This window comes from Saccostrea cucullata, unplaced genomic scaffold (genome assembly GCF_032062105.1).
Source record: "Saccostrea cucullata isolate Sc308-1 unplaced genomic scaffold, CSIRO_AGI_Scuc_v1 ctg9856, whole genome shotgun sequence".
In the NCBI taxonomy this organism is placed as follows: domain Eukaryota; kingdom Metazoa; phylum Mollusca; class Bivalvia; order Ostreida; family Ostreidae; genus Saccostrea; species Saccostrea cuccullata.
The window spans coordinates 33,603-54,238 of NW_026932845.1; the positions used below are offsets into that span (position 1 = coordinate 33,603).

At 31.5% G+C, this 20,636-nt stretch overlaps 1 protein-coding gene across 1 annotated transcript; it reads left to right on the plus strand.

The window, feature by feature from the left end:
* Window positions 1–4,409: 4,409 nt before the first annotated feature.
* LOC134236327 (uncharacterized) lies at window positions 4,410–11,542 on the plus strand. Its single transcript, XM_062718497.1, has 3 exons — window positions 4,410–4,612; window positions 9,676–9,862; window positions 11,528–11,542. The coding sequence occupies exons 1-3, from the start codon at window positions 4,410–4,412 to the stop codon at window positions 11,540–11,542; spliced, it is 405 nt and encodes a 134-aa protein (XP_062574481.1).
* Window positions 11,543–20,636: the final 9,094 nt, after the last annotated feature.

Below are 20,636 nucleotides of genomic sequence, written 5' to 3' on the forward strand. Positions count from 1 at the left end.
AATTTGATACATTTCGAAAGCACAGCTCAGTTTGAGATTTTATATATGATATAAGGGACGCATGAGTACTTATTTGGGGGAGATACGTCATCTTGTCCCCTCTCCCACCTACCAATGTGTCAGTGTCACTTAGTGACATTTGGTACATTGATTACTGTATACAGGGTTATATTCGCCCTGGATTTGTTATTTTCACCCTTTCTCCCAATTTTGCAACGTTTTAAATTTTCCCCAGTCACAGTTTTATTGAACAAATCACACTGTGTTCTTTTAATTTACCCTGTTTTAAAATTGTTTACCTCTAAGATGGATGACAGGGGAAAAAAATGAAACGGGGCGAATATTTCCCTGTATACAGTATCTTAAAACACCAATTACTTGATGCAAAATTTTGTTTGTTTTAAGGCATATGTATACTTGATACTATTTTAATATGCAGGCATGGAACAGCCTAAATAATTTGCATTATTAATGATCACAAATTAATTGGTCTAAACAGGAATCCTTTATTATGAATTTTTATTGTGGATTTATTTTCAACAGACAATTAATTAATGTACAAAATAATTGAATGTTGCATATTAAGGAAAAATTATGTACCATCAATGACAATTATTCATGTCAAAAAAATGATAATCATTGTATTATTTGTTAATATTTATAAATTATGTATATACTGTATTGATGTTCGTGAGTTAGTTTTAACCTTACTGTTTGGATTCTTTAATGATACATGAATACCATGAACTTGGTATTTTGAATATACAGGAAAATTTTAAGATTACATGAATTGTTTACAAAGTTTAATTTAAAGAAATTATATAATCAGTTCTGCTAAATATAATGATTAGAGTTGTACTAGAAATATATACACTGTATTACATTTGCATCAAGTAATTGGTATCTTTGATATATGTTTAATACTGTATTCTATAGTTTTATGAAGTAAATTCCCCGAATATTTTCTGTCTAAATTTTGCCATTTATTCCCTGCAGAACAGTACTAGAGTACATGAGAGTATAAACTTTTACAGTGTACATGAATTAATATACTTTTTCCGAGCAATTCCCAGTTATAACAATTGCAGTGCATGTCAATATTCTTATCATACATATAATTCAAGTCTTTATGTAATTACTTTATAATCAACCTCATGCAGTATTGTATATACATGTATCACAATTGCAGAGGCTTTAAACAGGCTGGGTGGTCTACAAATTAACCAATAGATGCACCTGGAAATGAAATACTTGCAAATGTTCACATACTATATTTAAAACCATTATCTATGAGTTTTAATACAAAGCTTTCAGAAATTAGTTTAATGCTCATGACCATCCAGCATACTTATTTATTTTTATTTTATTTAGACTTGTAGCTGAATTAGAATTTGATACATTTCGAAAGCACAGCTCAGTTTGAGATTTTATATATATCATTTGCATCATTTTGTTTTTAAATAATGTTCATGGTATATATCAAACTTAAATGTATTATAATATATTGACTTGATTATTTATCTTTTTGATTTTTTTGACTTAAAATGTTAAGTTTATTGTATTTTTGTATTTCAAAAAATTCAGAAATTGCTTCAAACATTTACTTTTAGTAGCATTAGTTACCTGTGTAGAAAAGGGAAGCAACCTGCATAATCAGAGAGAAACTGACAACTCATAAGTTACTAGTATATTGCTGATTTCAGTTAACTCCATATTAATTGATGTTTAATTTTCTGCAGCATTGAGATATTTAATATGTGACCACCATTATATTATAATCTAATGAGAATCAACTATATATTAAACAATTATACCCAGGTAAGTATAGAAAGAGGGGGTCAATGGCCAGCCCGTAAAGGGAGGTAAACCTACCTCTTTATAACATTACAATTTTTCCCACAAAAGAGAGGAAAAGGTGGATCACTATAATTTCTCATGACTGGTCTTTAAATTCAAAATTATTGATTGCAATTTGCAAAAACAATCTTAATCATTCCATTTTGGAATATTACCATCAAGTTTAGGTACTCTGATTCCTGCAGGTACTCTAATTAAATGTTACTTATGAAAAATTCTTTTAATATAGTACATGTAGTTGATATTCAAAGTCAGAGTCTGTTGATCATCAGATAATCATTCACTTCAGTTGCAATCTTTCCAATTTTCGCTTTCGTTATTTATAGGAAAGATTTACTATTAAGTGAACTTATAAATGAATACAGTGTATTTCATATTTTTTAAATGATTACTTTCATTTGATTATCTTTTCTGATGTGTTGTTAAGTTTATTGTATTTCTGTATTTTAAAACATTCAGAAGTTTGAACATTTGCTTAGATTACTAGTTACTTGTGTAGAATAGAAAAACAACCTGTAAAATCAGAGAGTAATAACTGACAACTCATTCTGAATTCTATTGCTAATTTTAATTAACTCCATATTCGTTGGAAATTCTTTTTACATTGATATACTCCAGGATTGAGATTTTTTTTATTTGTGACTACGATTCAATCATCTAATGAGAATCAAATATATATTAAACACTGATATTCAGGTAATTTAGTATGAAAAGAGGGGATTAATGGACAGCCCATAAAGGGAGGTAAACCCACCTCTTTATAACATTCCAATTCTTTATTTATATTCAAGAAAGGGGAAAAAGTGGATCACTACAATTTCTCATGACTAATCTGTAAAATTGAATTCAATATTGCAAAAAGATGTTATTTCCTTTTGAAATTTACAATTTTGAGTTGATTTTTGTTATAATCTGATTCCTGCAGGTATTCCAAATTAAGTAATGCATTTCTATAAAGTTCTTAAACTATAATAATAGTTCATATTTATAGTCAGAGTATGTTGATAATCACATATATTTTTCACTTTGAAATCTTTCCATTTTTCGCTTTCGTATATATAGGAAAGATTCACTGTTAAGTGAACTTCAATAAATTATACGTTTTCGGTTACATTTTGCATGTTTCAAAATATATCGCATCTACATAAACATGTAATTTTATTGTGTGAAAATTTTGCATTTCTATCATAAAAATGTTTTCATATTGCATAATTTATACTCTTATATGTCTGTTGAAGTTATTTAAAACTGAATTCACAATCCATTTTCATATATACATGTACATGCATATTTTAAAATTCCAAATGATAGTGTTTATATATACCGATATCTTATTTTTATTAACGCTTCTTAGTTTTTAATTCTAGCTTTTACCTATTGTCTGATCAATTTTCATAAAATGTGTTGAATTTTGTAAAGCAATAAACCTAAAATCTTGCTCCTATTTTTTTTTTATTAGCTCACCTGAGCAAAAGATTCAAATGAGTTTTTATGATCAAAATTTGTTTGTTGCCTAAAGTTATCAATGCCATCGTCATAAACTTTTCAAATTCTCTGCATTTTTTTCTCAAGAACAAAGTTCTAAGCCAGTTTTAAACCAATCCTTCAGTGAAAGGAATTCAAATTATGTAAGCACCTGCAAAAGGTGTAGATTGCATTCAATCATGATCCCGGGTGAGGAATAAGCCATAAGTGAGCGATCAAAGTTTAAAAGAGAAATTCATAGGAAAAACTTCCTCCCCATGAAAGCAAAGTCATGATTGATCATATTTAAATGAAAGCATGCATGCCCAGGTAGTGTAAATTAAAGTTTGTGTACACATTTTGACCCCAAAGGGTAGAGTGGGCAAATTAATAAATAAAAAAAAAAATCATTAAAAATCTTCTTGAAAACTGCAAATTCCTAATTAATCATATAATTTAAATAGAATCCGGCATCCTCATGAGGTGTTTAAACAAAAATTTGTTCAATTAATCACTTGGTGAAAACTGCACCTACATGTACTATATAGTGACCTTGTATAATATGCAAAACAACACATAATTAGTAAAAAGGGCCTTTGGTGAAAATGACATTTGCATGGTTAAAACGGCACTTGTGACATGTGTATATATCACTATGGATAATGGTTACTTATAGTTATCGCTTCAAATCATACCCCCCCCCCTCCCCCTACCACTTTTATTCTTTTTAAATATGCCATCCAAAAAAAAAAAGATAAATAATTTTTCATTAAGAATTGGTTAAACAGATTTCATCTGTTGGATATTTTGTAGATTGTTCAGTTCATATAGTTCTCTAATTAATAGTCTGTAATTTATAGTCTGTAATTTAATAAATATTTATTCTTGGAAAACAGCCTAACACGAACGATAACTCATCAAAACGCATGTAGTCTGGTTCCCGAGTCCTTTCGGAAACCGTTGGGAACCAGGCAAGGTATGTTTGAATAGAGCGTAGCGGAGTCAGCTGAGGATTGCCGATTGACAGGAACTTACCTATTGTGCATGCTCGAGATGAACTTCCTACAGACGCTTACATTGCCGCCAAAATGTCCGCACCAAAAAAACCAAAGCTTGACGAGGAACCTTCGGGGGAAATTGTAGGTTACATACACAGTGTTACCCCCATAAAATTATCTAGGAACAACAACAAGTATTTCAATGCCATCTTTCAAGACCATGAAAAATACAGTGACATGGTGTGTTTTGTTCCAGAATACAACGTAATGATGACAGAAATGCAGAAATCCAAGTAAGCATGTTATTTTCAATAATTTTGTTTTTAACGGCTAATTTTGTTGCACTTCATATTTCTCAACGTTTTTCAATCGGCTTTGAGTTTTGTTTATGGTATAGTATGGTATGGTATATTCCGATAGGCGTGAATAGATAGTTTTCACTAGACCCAAATTAACAAGAGTTATTTCCCGTTGGCCGCCATATTGGGGGTCAACATGCTCATATTCCTTCATTATTCAACCAATTTAAACTTTTTATACTGGTAATTGTGGGGTGGTAAGCATTGTTTTTCTTTAAAATATACATTTGTTAGAGCCTCTTTTATTTCATAATTTTTATTCCACAAAGATTTCCCCCCAAATATTTCTGCTACACCCTCTTATATTTGGTAGGACAAAGAGGGAAAATTACCAGGTTGACCAACAAGATGGCGGCCAAAGGGAAGTAACTCCTGTTTATGTGGGTCTAATGAAAACTATCTATTCAGAAACAGTTACTTCGTGCTTCCCTTCGGTCACCATATTAAAGCCAATGAATGATAACCTGGACATAGACAACCGATTATTTTGCTATACATTCCTTTATAATAGAAAGAATCATTCATAAAAATTACACCAGCTCAACTTTACCTGCAACATGGTACTGAGTAACACCAACTCAACTTGGACAAGTCCAAAAATTATCACTTTGTCTGCAATTTGCAAGTTCTGTTATGGCATAGCAAATAAATAACCCCTACTTTTTCACTTTCTCTTGAAGTCTTAGAGGAAAGGGTAAATATCATTTTCGCATTATGGGAAGCGCTGCAGACCGAAAACCCTTGGTTGGCAAAGATCAGTAAATATGCAGGGTTTAAAATTAACTGAAATTTCCACGAACCATGTGGGTTCCTCATATTTCAGATTTAGCATTCCACTCCACTGCTAAAGAGGTAGATTCACGTGCTCCATAAAACGGCCCTGTCAGTATACTAATTAAACAACCAATTCCTTAAATCCTATTTCGATCATCAACACAAAGTAGAGACTTAGTGCTTTCATTTCCTATAAAAAACTTTCCTCTGAGAGTCCAAGTTTGGAAACTCAAGCGTTGTGAAACTGCAATATTCTTGATTTTTGAAGAAAATGGGTGAAATTGAGAATCTTCAACTTTTGATAAAAATATGAGCCCACCCTGCGATCCAAAAATTCTTTCATGGATTTGAATCTTCTGAAACAGTTCTTTCATTTTATAATTCAATATTTTAGATCAGAGGTTGGGGGCTATGCAAAATATTAAAAGTCAGCTTCAATTTAGGGGCATTTTTAATGAAATTTACAAGATTTGAGGAAAATGACGAAATTCATGACGTCATAATTCATAAACAAGAGAAAAAATTACGTCATTTTTATTTGATATGAACAGGTCCAGGAAAATCACTATATTTAGCTATATAGGTATATCTACCTATATAGCTTTATTTACCTATAAAATATAGCTATATTTAGCTATTTGGGAATAAGTTTCTGTTTTATGAAAAGCAGACAAAAAGTCGCATAATGAGTCAGTATTAGTTTTCATCTTTGAAATGGACTGAAAACAATTCATCAAAAACCCACTTATAAAAATGTTTCTCCTTTTGTGCAATTGCAATCAAAGATCTAAAAGTTTTTGGGCTATGTGTAACAGTTAATCTGTGAGTAAGCAGCTATTTTAACAAAGAAAAGCAGTTTTGGTCAACAAGATAATTGATTGGTAATAATTCAGCACAATGCAAGGCAATCACACTTAGTCATGCCTCACCGCACTTCCTGCTATCCAAACAATAGAGATGCATTTTTTGGTTAAAAAGTGTTTATAAGAGGCAATGTTTTTACTATTTATGCCCTAGGTTGTTTTTATCAATCCTTTTAAAAAATATATCAGCCATAATTTACATGCGATTTTTGTCTGCCTTTCATAAGGGGACGACCATTTGATTCTGAAGGGGGGGGGGGGGGCTGGCAGATTTTGGAAATAAATAATCTGTCCCTGAAAATATTGAAAATAAATAATCTTTACTCTACTACAGAGAAAATAAATAATCTGACCTTGACTTATGATATTTAAATATTGTGAAAAATACCCTTTTTATTTATGTGTATTTTTATCTCAAAAGTCTTCAATTCCAAAAATTTTTTTTGGATCGCTTCGCTCACCATTTTAGAACCAAACAGTATTCAAAATCAGATTACCAGACTGGATACTTGTGTCAGTTTGTCAACATGACAATGTGCACTTAGTAGGTGTGATGAATAACAGTACTTTAAATACAAGCCAATTCTTATACACCACAAAAGATAAATTTTCTTGTTGAAGAATTACACTTCCCCGATAAATTAATATATATATATACACTGGTGGATTTAAGTGGGACGTACATGTGTACAACCCCTATCCTAAAATTTCAAAGTATGATACAAATAATAATAATAATAATGCCATACTTTGGGACAATACCAATATTTTTGTGCCTAGTTTTACTCTTAAAATACAGAAAAACCCAAGAGCTTCAGGGTGGGAGGGTGTTACTCCCTTGGCCACCACCGAGGCTTCGCCCAGGAACTGGGGGCCTTACGGCGACCCCAGACCTCTTACCTAAACGAAGTTATACATGCCCCTCCCCAAATTCTGTATCTGCCTATGTTATATAAATGATTAGTCTTTAGAATTGATCACGGTACGGGAAGACAGAAGAAAATAAATAATCTGTCCTTGATAATCTTGAAAATAAATAATCTGTCCTCGACATGCATGAAAATAAATAATCTGGCTCAAAAAAAATTGCCAGCCCCCCCCCCCCCCCTCAGGATCAAATGGTCGTCCCCTAAAACAGAAACTTATTCCCTAATAGCTAAATATAGCTATATTTTATAGGTAAATAAAGCTAAATAGGTAGATATACCTATATAGCTAAAAATAGTGATTTTCCTGGATCTGATGAAGTCACCAAGGGTACAAGTGAAATATAACATATTTTTAACAAAAACTGAGTAGTTCTTATTTATCAGAAATTCACAGGGCCAAAAATGAACCAATGAGAACTTTCTTCTTTGTTACCCACAGTCTGTGATTTAAAAAAAAACTTAATAGACACTGGGACAAAGGTTGATACAAATAAAAAATATGTACAGTCAAATACATTTCTTCAAAATTGGAGTTCTTACTTTATAAAAATCAAATATATAATTAAAATATTTAATCAAAGGAATGAAAATTGAATTCAATCAACACTTTTCTATTTTTTTTTTTAACATGGTAATATATGTAACCCCCTTTATGTACACCTTGTTATGTACATGTATTATTTGCTTGTTCATGTTCAACTGATGAAGTAACAATGACACATAAATAGATTTTCTAGGTTAATATATTTTAACTACATGTAACATCTCATTTGAAATGAGTAAAAACACTTTCTATTCATATGACTATGTTTATGTAGTTGGGATTAATTAAAATTGTATATCTCTCACGTATCAACCATGTACAGAGGAACGGAGGACATTCGGATGAGGAAAAAAAGACTATCATTTTAGGGATTTCACAAATCATTTAGCACTCTTAAATGGATAACATGAAGGATATTTACAAACAATAGGAACTTGCTGCTATGATTTATTTCATTTCTTTGTGGTTTTAAATAAAAAACCAGCAAAACCAGAAAATGTCTGTTTCTCAGTAAGAGGACGGACAATGAATTAGGCCCCCTATGCAATTTTGATTCAACAAGCGAGCAAGTTATTAATTTTATGGCTTCACACCAAATTTTACTCCCATTTTGTGAGTGGGTTAGCATTAATTTGAACCGCTTTTATAGGCCTCTTTAGAAGTAGAAAGATCGAGTTATCAACTTGTGCCCTTTTGGACTTAGAAAAATTCCAATTTGTGGGGGAGGGGCGCATAAGTGTTTTACAAACAGCTCTTGTTAAACTGGAACTACTTGTGTGGTCAGTGAACTAGGGGGAAAATTAGTAGACTGTAACCACCTACCCCTACCGATTTTTTCTCTGTTTACTCTATTCAAATTTATGGGAAAATCTCTCTTAAAAAAATATGAAAGCAGTCTACAATCCAGTTTGACAATAGAATATTCCATGTATTTGTAATGTAGCAAAACACACACAGGCAATAACTTGTACTCAGTCCATTTACTACAAACAATCCAGAGAGTTCTGAATGTATACGGCCAAAAAAAAATAATAGTCTTGTTTCCTGCTACCAGTCAGAAAAAAATAGGGTAGGAGGGCAATTATTTTATTTTATTGTATTTTTTCGAACAGTACTTTTTGGATATATGAACTACTACAAAACCAATTGAACATGTCATAGCTTATATAGCTAAGGTTAATATCATCTTTCCAAGTGAAATTCCATGTCTCAAGTGGAATTTTATGAAAGTCCATATTTTAAACATATATTTCATGAAATACAACTTGAGAATATATAATTTTTTCACTTTTGAAACATAACATTTCTAAAATTTACAATTTTTTCCCCAAAAGATAAAAAAAACTTCAGGGTTGGGTGCAAAAAATAGGGTAGGATGGGTAGCAGGAAACAGGACTATTTTTAATTTTGGCCTAACTTAGACCTCCATTTTAACTCTTGTTAATTCAGGTCTATCAAAAACTATTATGATAACTGTTTTGACATATTTTATGTCTCAAGAAAAACTACAATTGACATTTTTTTTTTAATAAATGGAATCAGCTGATTGATAAAAATAAAATTGCAGTTTTGCAACTTGGCAGGAAAAAAAAATCCTGCCCAGGAGTAATTTGAATCTGTCAGTCGGGTTACAGGAAACAAACATAATTTTTATTTAGGCCTCAAATACTTAGAAACTTCTCATAATTGAGTGAAATTTGTTTACTTTTCTAGAATATTGCTTAAGCACAATTTAAATTATAGATATATTTCAAATATTTTATACTTACAAAACTAATTGGTATTATGTTGACATTTAAAACAGTTTTCATGTATTTCTAAGTAAAGCACTACATGTAGTTTCTACACTAAACGTAAAGTTATTTATAGTACCAACTTTTCTTTTAGGAGTCCAGTTTGTCTTGCAAAAGTGGACAAATCAATCAGTACAAGAAAGCCAGGTTTATATGACCTTAAAGTTACGTCAGCCACTAGAATATCTGTTGCTTCCCGTCAACTGGATTTTAGATACGAGCAACCAGAGAACAAAATTCTAACCATTGTCGAAATAAAGGCCTTGCAAGCTTTTCAGAAGGTAAATTTCACAAATTAACTCATTATTTTAATCAAAAGTTAACATTGTAATCAAAAGTTGACTTGAAATGAGGTAAAGATAAATATTTATATATGAAGATGAAAAAAAAATTTTTCAACCAATTTAAAAAAACCATGATGCATGTTCAATCTTGGGCACAACCATTGTGATTCATGTCATTTAAGAAAATTTGTATTGCCCTAGTCATAATTATAAAAAGTGAATAATTGGGAAAATAAATCAATTATTTTAAAATACAATTTGGCATAGGATTATTAAACTTTGTTAGCTGATCAATCTTGTAAAAAAGAAGTGTCACACATGAAAAGTACGTTGCTCTTACCTTTACTTAGAAAATTATACCCAAATATTTTTTTTTTTTTTTTTTTTTTATTATCCCATCATATATTAAATTACAATGCTTAGTGCCAGGGTTGGGGCCCTGGATTCACTATGCTTACATGGTTACAACACAAGCTTATCTTATGATAGGACAATTTTTTTTTTTTGTTAATCCATTCACTCATCATTCACCACAACGGCATGCATATGTCTATATCAGTATCTAGCAAAGATATTGTAAATAGAAAAAATACACATCTGAAAACTGCAGTTCTGTTATCGCATTCCATCGTTTTTTGAAGCTGTCCATATCTCCATTTTTCTTATAAATATATTTCTCACAATTATAGTAGTATACAATTTCTTGTTTGACTCTCTCAAAAGATAATTTATTTTTCCTTAGTTTGGTTCTATAGATATACTTTTTAATTATACAAATTACTAGATTAAATATATTGTTATATTTGTAATATTTTCCCAACAGAACATCGACCTTATTTAGATTTATATCAAGTCCAAACTTTTCTAACATCCAATTCAAAACGTTTTCCCAAATTTCTATAACAAACTCACATTCCCAAAATAGGTGGCACAATGTCTCTGGATGCGTTTTACAAAAGCTACATAAGTGCGAGTCAGTAACACCAATTTTGTATAAAAATGTATTTGTGGCTAAAATTCTATGTACAATTCTATAGTGGAACCATCTAAGCTGTATATCATTTGTTACATTAAAGAACAAAATATTTTGTTTTTTCCACCAAAGCTCATCAACATTTAAATCCAAAATATTCTCCCATTTAATTTCACTCTTTGGCTTTTTGTATTTCTGACTAACAAGAATATCATAGAAATCTTTTGCACCTTTCTTGCTTTTTATAATTACTTGTAGGAATTTTGGGAAAAAAGGTTGGTTTCTTTGAATTGTCATTTGATCATAATTCAACTGTAATTTTTTTTATACAACTCAGTATTCCAAAAAACATGGTAAATGGTACTTTTAAATCATATAACTTACAAAATTCTTGATAATCCAACAAGGTACCATTTGTATCATAAAAATCAAAAATAAATTGTATGCCTTTTCTCAGCCATGACTTATAACAAATACTTTTTTTGTTAATACATATAGATTGGTTATACCATATAGGACATAAAACAGATATTTGATCATCAGTACTTAACCTTAACTCTAACAATGCTGAAAAAACATCTTTCCAAAAAACATTTTTTGTATCTTTCTTAAGTTTTTTTAAAAAATCACTCCCATATATATTCAAGTATTTAAGATCTGGATTTAAATCCTTTAGTAATTCTTTCCAGGCTGATATACAATAACCATCAAGTAGCCTGCGAATCCATGTGATTTTTAAGCTTTTACAAAAGGAATCAAGACATGTCATTCTCATACCACCATTTTTAAAACTTTGACTTATGGTATTTTTCGCCACCCTAGCTGTTTTAAAATTCCAAATATAATTAAAGAATATATCTTCAATCTCCTTTAGTTTTTCTTTAGATGGGCTAGGTAAAGTAATCAATAGGTGACTGAATTTAGGTAAAAGCAAGGTTTTTACAACAGTAATACGACCAGCCGTTGATAAACATCTTCTAGACCATGATGCTACAAGTTTTTTGACAGTGTCAATCTTTGGAAAAAAATTCAAAGCAAACATAGCATCTAGATCTAAATCTACACAGTATGTTATACCTAGCACTGTAAATGGCTCTTGTGACCACATTAAGTTTGGATATTTATCACATAAGTTGTCATCATTATGAACAGTTGACCCAATCTTAATACATTGTGTTTTATCATAATTTGGTTTCAATCCAGAGAATTTGGAGTACTGATTAACTAAGGATAAGGTTGATTTGATAGATTCCTCTGAGCCATCCATCAATAAAACTGTATCATCAGCATATTGTAATAGTTTATATTCCTTATCTTCAATAACAATGCCCTTTATCAATTTATTATTTCTAATCATAATTCCCATTATTTCTGCACATAGTAAAAACAAATATGGTGAAATAGGATCGCCTTGCCTACAACCTCGTCCCATTTGGAAAAAATTTGAAAAAAAACCATTTTGGATAACGCATAACTTCGGCTCATTAAGTAAAATCTTTATCCATTTTAAAAAATTTTCACCAAAATTAAAGAATCTGAGTACTTTGTAAATGAATCTCCAAGATATAGAATCGAATGCTTTTTCAAAATCAATTAAGAGGATCTGACCTGGGTGAGCATTTTCTTTACAATAGTGAATAACATCATATAATAGCCTTGAGTTTTCACCAATATATCTACCAGCAAGAAACCCTTTTTGATTTTCATGTATTATTTTTGACAGGGTTAGTTTTATTCGGTTTGCTAAAACACTAGATAGAAGTTTATATGTAATGTTCAGTAATGTAATTGGTCTCCAATTTTTTAAGTGTTCCCTTGACTTGTTGCCTTTAGGGAGAATAGAAATTATTCCAAGTGTCTGCGTATAGGACAGCTGACCTGCTTTGTAACTATAATTAAAGGATTTAAGGATATATGAATTAATATCTGTCCAAAAAAACTTGAAAAATTCTGCTGTAAAACCATCGGTCCCAGGCGTTTTGTCATTTTTAAAGTTTTTAAGAGCTTGAAATACTTCCTGTATTGTAATTTCCACATCTATAGAACTTTTTATATCATTATTAATTTTGGGAACATCATACTTTTGAAGTAAATCCTCAAGATTAACATCATCTAGCTCATGATCTTTATTTTCATATAGTTTTTTATAAAATTTTCTTACTTCTTCCAAGATCTCTTGTTGTTTGTTTACATATTTACCATCATCATTGATTAAATTGTTGATATTCTTATTGACATAATTTCTTTTTTCAGGGCACAAAAATATTTAGTAGGTTTCTCTCCATCTTCTATCCATTTACAATGACTTCTTAGTAAAAGCCCTTTTAATTCATATTTTCTAATCTCCTCTAAATCTGTCTCAAGATCATTTATCATATCTAGATAAATTGACAAATGGTTTTTTGCATACATATCATGTAAAATTTTTAATTGATTTTCAATTTTCAATTTGTGATCTTTCCTTTCTCTAGTTAGTTTTGCAGACATTTGTATTGCCATTTCCCTTATTTTCATCAGTAGTACATCAAGAAAAAGATTTTCTGAAATTTCTAAGGTTGATTCATCAATACGGTATTCATCATCTGTTTCTTTGATAATTTTTTTAACATTTTGTACAAATTCTTTGTTTCTCAATAAGGAGTTGTTAAAGCGCCAGAATCCTTTTCCACGTTTAAACTCATTAATAGTGATATCTAATTCAATGATAGAGTGATCAGTCCTATAGCCTGGCTTTATATTAACGTCACTTACAATTGATAAGAGTTCCTCTGACACTAAAAAGTAGTCAAGTCTAGCCTGTTTAACTGGGTTCTTTCTACTCCATGTATATTTTTTTTCATCTGGGTTTTTAATCCTCCAAGGATCTACTAAGTTAAATTTAGTTTTTAACTTTTCAATTTCAAGTTTGTTCTTTGGATTATTTTCCCTAACATAGTTATAACAGTCTAACTGGTAATCCTGTACTACATTCCAGTCCCCACACATGATTATAAAGTCAGTGTCAAATAGTTCTTCCACTTTATCACTAATTTCTGAATAAAATTTAGGATTATCTTTGTTTAGACCATATATATTTACCAAGGTGATTGAGTATTTGTTATCCACCATTATATTTGATATGATAAAATTTCCTTCACTGTCACTATAAACTTTAGAAATTTTAATTTCATTTTTGTTATTAAAAAGCGTTAAAGTCCCCCTTGCATCTGATTTTCCTGAGCTGATAAGTATGTCATTTCCCCATTGAGCATAAACTGATTTTTTCTCTGATTCTGTACAATGGGTGTCTTGTAAACAATATATAGATGATTTTAAATTTCTTAAATAGTTAAATACATCTTTTCTTTTTGCGGAATCATGTAAGCCTCTGCAGTTTACAGAAGTAATATTGAACTTAGTCATAATACATCTATATTGTTAAGTTGAAAAAAGATAAAAACATATACATGCTGCATACTCTCATTTCTTTCACACATAAATCAAAAATGAAAAATACTTCCTGTATGGTAATAGAACAGTTACAGAGGGAAAAAAAAATGTTGTAGACTGCATTGGGTCTTATCTTATCAATTAAACTTGGTCACATTATCAAAAACAGATTGTGAGCCATTTGATTACATCAAGTTTTCATTTGTTTAAAAAAGTATTGTACATCTTTCTTTCTATACCTTTAAATTATATTTGTTTTTGTACGAGTATAAACTAAACAAGTAAGCACTTGAAAGCACTTTAAAGGTTATAACATTCAAACACCTTCACCATAAGTCCAATAACGTTAATCTGCAGAAGAGAAAAAACTTCTTAAAACTACTCCGGATCACAGAATTTAATCCATTCTTTTTCGTCTTTTCTTCTATATTCGAGAATGACGTCATCTTTGACTTCCCGGATCCTCGTCTTCATTCCATCTTTCCTTAGCTCGTATGCTTTCTGTGCCAATTTCCCTCTCTTCTTCTTCAGGTGACCCGGCAAATCCGTCCTTACTGCATACCCTTGTGGTAAGGTAGCGTTCTTGGCGTGGATCAATATCTGGTTCCGGTCTTCCATCCGAACGAGTTTTGCAATGATTGCATCTGGAGCTCCAGGTTTGTTGTAATTATTATTTGGATTTTTTGGTATTCTATGACAGTTTTGAATCAGAATATCGTCTACTGACAGCATGCCTAATTTTTGACGGAGAAAGTTCAGAATGACAGCCGACACATCTTCATTCTCGACTCTCGCAATGCCGTAGAACAGTAGATTGTATTTTCTTGATCGTGCCTCTAAATAAGTGATATGATCTTGCAACTGTCGTAGAGATGTCTCTAATTGGCTTACCCTTTCACTCTGCGGTTGTACAATCTCTTTGTCAATCTTTTCCAGTTCCGTTAGACGGTCATCCTGGTTCTGCAAAGCTACCTTCATTTCTATAATTTCCTCCTTGACAGTAGTCCGCGTTTCCTCTAGCTTCTTCTCTAACGTAGCGAGCCTCTCACTCATTGAGTTTTCTAATTTTTGTATGAGACTCGAAAATATGTCTCTTAGGTCTTTATTTGACACTTCGTCACCTTGTGCACTGTCTTTTTCTTTTTCTTTCTCCTTATTTCCTGTACGTGGCATCTTTTTTCCTGAACTTTCCGAATTTCCTCGAAGAAAAGTATGGTCCCTCCGCCCGTAGCATCCAGTGATATGCAGCAACCCTGAATCTTGCACAAACGCAAACCACACCTACTTGGGGACTCGACTAGAGCACATTACATTCAATATACCACGGCCCACACACTAAACCTTTACGATAAGACCCTCAGCCCTCGTTCCCGCTTTACGCCATGTGCGTCGCCACACCGGAAGTCCTCAAATATTGAAAAAATCCTTTCCAACTAAAAATTAGATAACTATTAGACTTAGAATCATCTAACTTGAGAAATGAAATTGTATTTTTTGAATACCGTTTTAAATTCGCCCAAAGGAGAATAGTGCGAAAGGAGCGAAAATAAAACAGGGACTAAAATTTCCCTGTGTACTGTATTCACACCAGATTAGAGGTATTACTATTCAGCATTGGCTGCCACTCACAGACCTGTTATAATTGTAATAGCAAAAAGTAGTAATAATAATCATGACTACTCGAAAGATTGTAAACTGTTTTGTTAAAACTACATATAAGGCAACACTTTGTTATAAAACTTTCTAAAATTCAAGATCATACATGCCAACTTTTGAAAATTCCCATAGGGGGTTTTGCGCGTGAAAACAATTTTCAAAGCTTTAAATTCGCGGCATTTTATTGTGAAAATATGTAATACTTTGTTTAAATTTTAAAATATTGATATCACTCATTAATAAATCACAAATAACACATACAAATTAGTTTTATTTTTCCAAATTTAATATCTTTGCTTAATAGTTGTCACTCTCATGTATTTATTTACTTTCTTTCTGGTATGTTCCCTTAAAAATCAAGTGTCACTTTATTCCCTAAGTTAGTAAATTTATACAGAAAATGCATGATTATAATTTTTCTCACACACAAAACAATTTAGAGAAATAATTAAATCAACAATGTTTTTTAACACAATCCCCACCCACCCATCCCAAACAGTGCCTATGATCCCAAAGAAAAATTAAAATTGTAAAAGACTACATTATGAACATAACTACATTATGAACATAATGAACTTTGGCAGTGCCATGTTGGTATTTACATGTACCAGTAGCAAAGAAATACAATGAACAATATGAGCATAATCTGGGGAGGGGGGGGGGGTTAAGGGATTCAGTGTACTTATCACAAGACTATACTTTCATCTGAATTATTTTCAATATTTTTTTTTTGACTGGCAAACTATACAATATTTTTATTATCATCAGATAAAATCAACAGCTAGCTATGCTTTGAAGTTTTCTACTTTCGTTTTCAAAAACGATCTTTTTGGATTCTTATTTTATTGTTCGAATATCATTTAATTGTCTTTATTTTTTGTTTTCAATAAAATGATCAGTAATTTAAGCCCTTAATCTATGTGCTTCACTTTGCGTACCCCTTCAAGCTGAAGAGATTAATCCCTTAACTGCTCCAGGATATAAGCTATCTGTGTCTCGACAGCAGTGCCTGCGATCAAGCAAAAAATGATTTCCTGTGGCTAATTAAGGGGGATGTACGGCCACCTTTAGTGCTGTGAGAACAAAATGTAAACATTTCTTCAAATGGCTAAAATACATTATATTTTGATCAAATTTTAAGTCCTTATGATAAAGATAGAATTAATATGCATAACTGAATGCATGTTATGTATATATAATCTATACTTTTGCAGAAAAATGCTTTTGATATGCTCTTTAGAACTGCGCAGCTACAGAATTCAGCAGAGCCTTAAAAAATCCAAAAAAATATGCAAAGTGTGCATTAATGTTCTCTCTACAACCATTTGTTGAGAAAATGTCTAAATTTTGCACTTTTAAATGATAATTTCAAGTTCAAAACAAGGTACCGTTGTCTTCAAAAAGACTGCAAAGAACCATGAAAGTAGTTCATGGATAGCAGCACGTGGTCTATTTTTAGCACAGAATTTTGTTTTCCAGACCTCTTCTTAATATGGAGGGACATAACAATCTTTAGATGTAGAAGAAAATTACAGATGCAAAATATTTCAAATAACATGAACACTTTTAAAAGAGGAAAGGTGTTATGGTGTGGCTTGAAGTAATTTATTTAGTATTATTATCGAACAGTTGTTAAATAGTGTACGTATTGATAAAAAAAATCTTAAACTCTTTGATTCCAGGTAAGGAAAAATGAGCACCATCAAAGTTAAAAATTAAGAGTTTGTAAGTTTGCAATAGATAACTTATATTATCTATCAAAATTTTAATTATCACCAATGAAACACAAAGAAATAAGACACATATAATCGATATGAATGACCTTGTTTTAATACCTACTAGGACCAGGTGTGATAAAAAAAATCGAACTATCTCTATATCTACAAAACCACAATTCAGATTAGAAACATAGCCAAACACATTAAGTTCTACGAATAGCATATGCTGAAGTTTTGTTCCTTGTTTGTGATGTCACAATCTGAAAATGACGTCATGCAGGTACTTGTGACGAAAATTCTATTTGCCCATATTGTCAAAATTAAAATTTTACAAAGTAAAGAAAAAATCAACATAATTAAATATTTTATACCATCTTTAAAATGACGTTTGGTGGTCCTCCCAACTCAGGGAAAAAATTATTGGGTTCTCATTTATAGGTAAGAAAGAAATTCCTTAAAATTTAAACATAATTGTTGACGGAAGAAAAAGAAAAAATATCGTGTAATGGGATGTAAAAAAAAAAATGAGTCGGGCCATTTCCAGGCAGTAGATCGGGAGAGAGGACAACCCAATATTTTTATAACAGGTGGTCTTATAAGGCTAGTACATATTCCATCACGTACTTAGTCATGTTAGTAATGCAATTTTTAAAAAATCTTTTGCACTATTTTGAAAAACAAACAGGATTTGGGGTTGGGGGGGGGGGGCTCTCACTTTTTTTGCGATGATAGACATAGCATATGCAATGGACATTTCTTTGCAAACATTGTACTCGCTTCTAAATTTCAAAGAAACAACTCAATATATTTTATCAAGCTTCGTATGTTCAATGAGCGAGAGCTCTCAGGCGCGTAGCTGCCTATACGCAAGTACGCAAGTGCGTACACATCATTTTCAAAAAAAAAAAAAAAAAAAAAGAAAGAAAGAAAGAAAGAAAAAAGAATTTCGGAGAAAAAGAGGCACTATCAGTCTTTCAAATTATTTTACGTCTTATTGTTTCTATTCAAATTTTGTTCAGAATATCGTTAAAATCCAGTCTTTTTTAAAGGAATTCCAAAATTCTTGACTTGAGTAAGAAAATATTGTTGAACCAAAATGTTCAACTGTTCATCCGCGTAATCCTGATTATCTAGACAAATACATGTATTTGATGAAGATAAGCGATCAAAGTGACATTGATCTAAAGAAAAGGTTACAAGGGTCTTGGACAACTATACAAGAATTTCTGTTGAAGTAATGAATAAATATCGATAAAAAAAAAAATTGGTAAAATTCTGAACAAAGCAAATAAAAATATAGATCATTTACGAATATCTTCTTTTACTGATGTTACCAATTTATTACTCTCACATTGTTTAAGGTATCAGAATATAAAGGTTATCAAAAGACCCACACCCTCGTTTATATTTTGAAATACTTTAACTCCAATGACAACTTATTAAATTACTTCTCTGTTTTATCTTGTCACACTTGGAAACTTTTTTCCAATACCAAAACATTCGTAAATTAATTTGATCAAATTATCCTTCTCTTCCTGAAGTATCCATGTTAGTATAACTTGGCTAAGTGTTTGCTTGAGAAAAGAGATGTAGCGTGATTTCTTTTAAAGGAAAATGACTGAAAAATTTCGTAAAATCCAGGAGCTTCCGGGGGCTTCGCCCCCTGGTCCCCCACCAGGGCTTCGCCCTGGACCCACTGGGGGCCTCAGGGCGGCCCCCAGACCCCCGACCATTTTCTGCGTACACTTCATTTCAATGCTGGCTACGCGCCTGGCTCTCAACGTTGTCAACATAATGAGACATAATACGTTTTTATGTCCAAACATTACTCCATACAATGTGTTGGTCATTGCAAACAATCTAGCTATTTAAGTGAGGTGCCTGAAGGAAATCATATAACTGCCTATTTTTTCTATCTAACTTCTAAACAAAATATACATATGTACCAATTTTAGAATGTAAGACATGTAATTACAATTTGTTTTTCATGCACTGCATATTGTTTAACATTTTCAAATTAAATGCTAAGCATCCTCCTTGCAGTGCCTCATTTGAAAATAACTTCTATCGCCACAGAAAAAAGACCCGCCGTAAACACATATGTTTAGGACATTTTTATCTTTTTTTCTTGGGTTTTAAAGAAACCAACAAATTATCAAGACTTGTTCCATGAAAAATTAAATATAATCATGGTAATAGAAAGATATATCCACAGCAGATATATGCACATGCCAACCACGTGCTAGATGGAATAATTTTAACGAGGAAACTCGAACTGTTAACAGAGCAGTTTTTCCCGATTTGCTGGAGTGGGGTTAAAATCGCGTTTTGCATTAATCAGATGATGCGATGCAACAAATAAAAGTAGTAAGTAATATAACCTAATGATTATTACTAAGTAATTTCTTGTCTTGACGTTATTATGGTCGCATTTATTCTAAAATCAATGTTATTCGTACTCTATGTGACAGAGGAATGGCGGACGAAAAAAACACATTGCCTCAGGAAGACACCCATATGAAAAATCAAATTTTCAAGAATTATGGATAATGACAAGAAAAAAGCAAGACAAATGGTTGTAGCCATATTATCAATGAATCAAACTAACGCCATTTTCAATGCATTTATCATCTCGTAAATGCTGTAGCTGCGCAGTTCTAACATGATTAATTTCCTCCTAATTAAAACAAAATAAACTTAATTGTTTACTAATTTTGGTCTATAACAGTAGGTAATTAGTGCATTAGCACTTTGAGTAACTTTGGGCTAGTTTAGTGGAGTATTAAGCGCATTCTTGGTATTTCTTATTTTACACCAGACTAGATCTAATATGGCTTGTACATCCCCCTTAACTCCTCTTGCACACTAAATAAACAATGGGACTTTTCTGTGTGCATAAACAAGTTTGATATTCTATTCTTTATTAACAAAAAATCGACAGTAGGGAAACAGAAAATCTTATTTTTTTTCAAATCAGGAAATTATTCAAATTAGG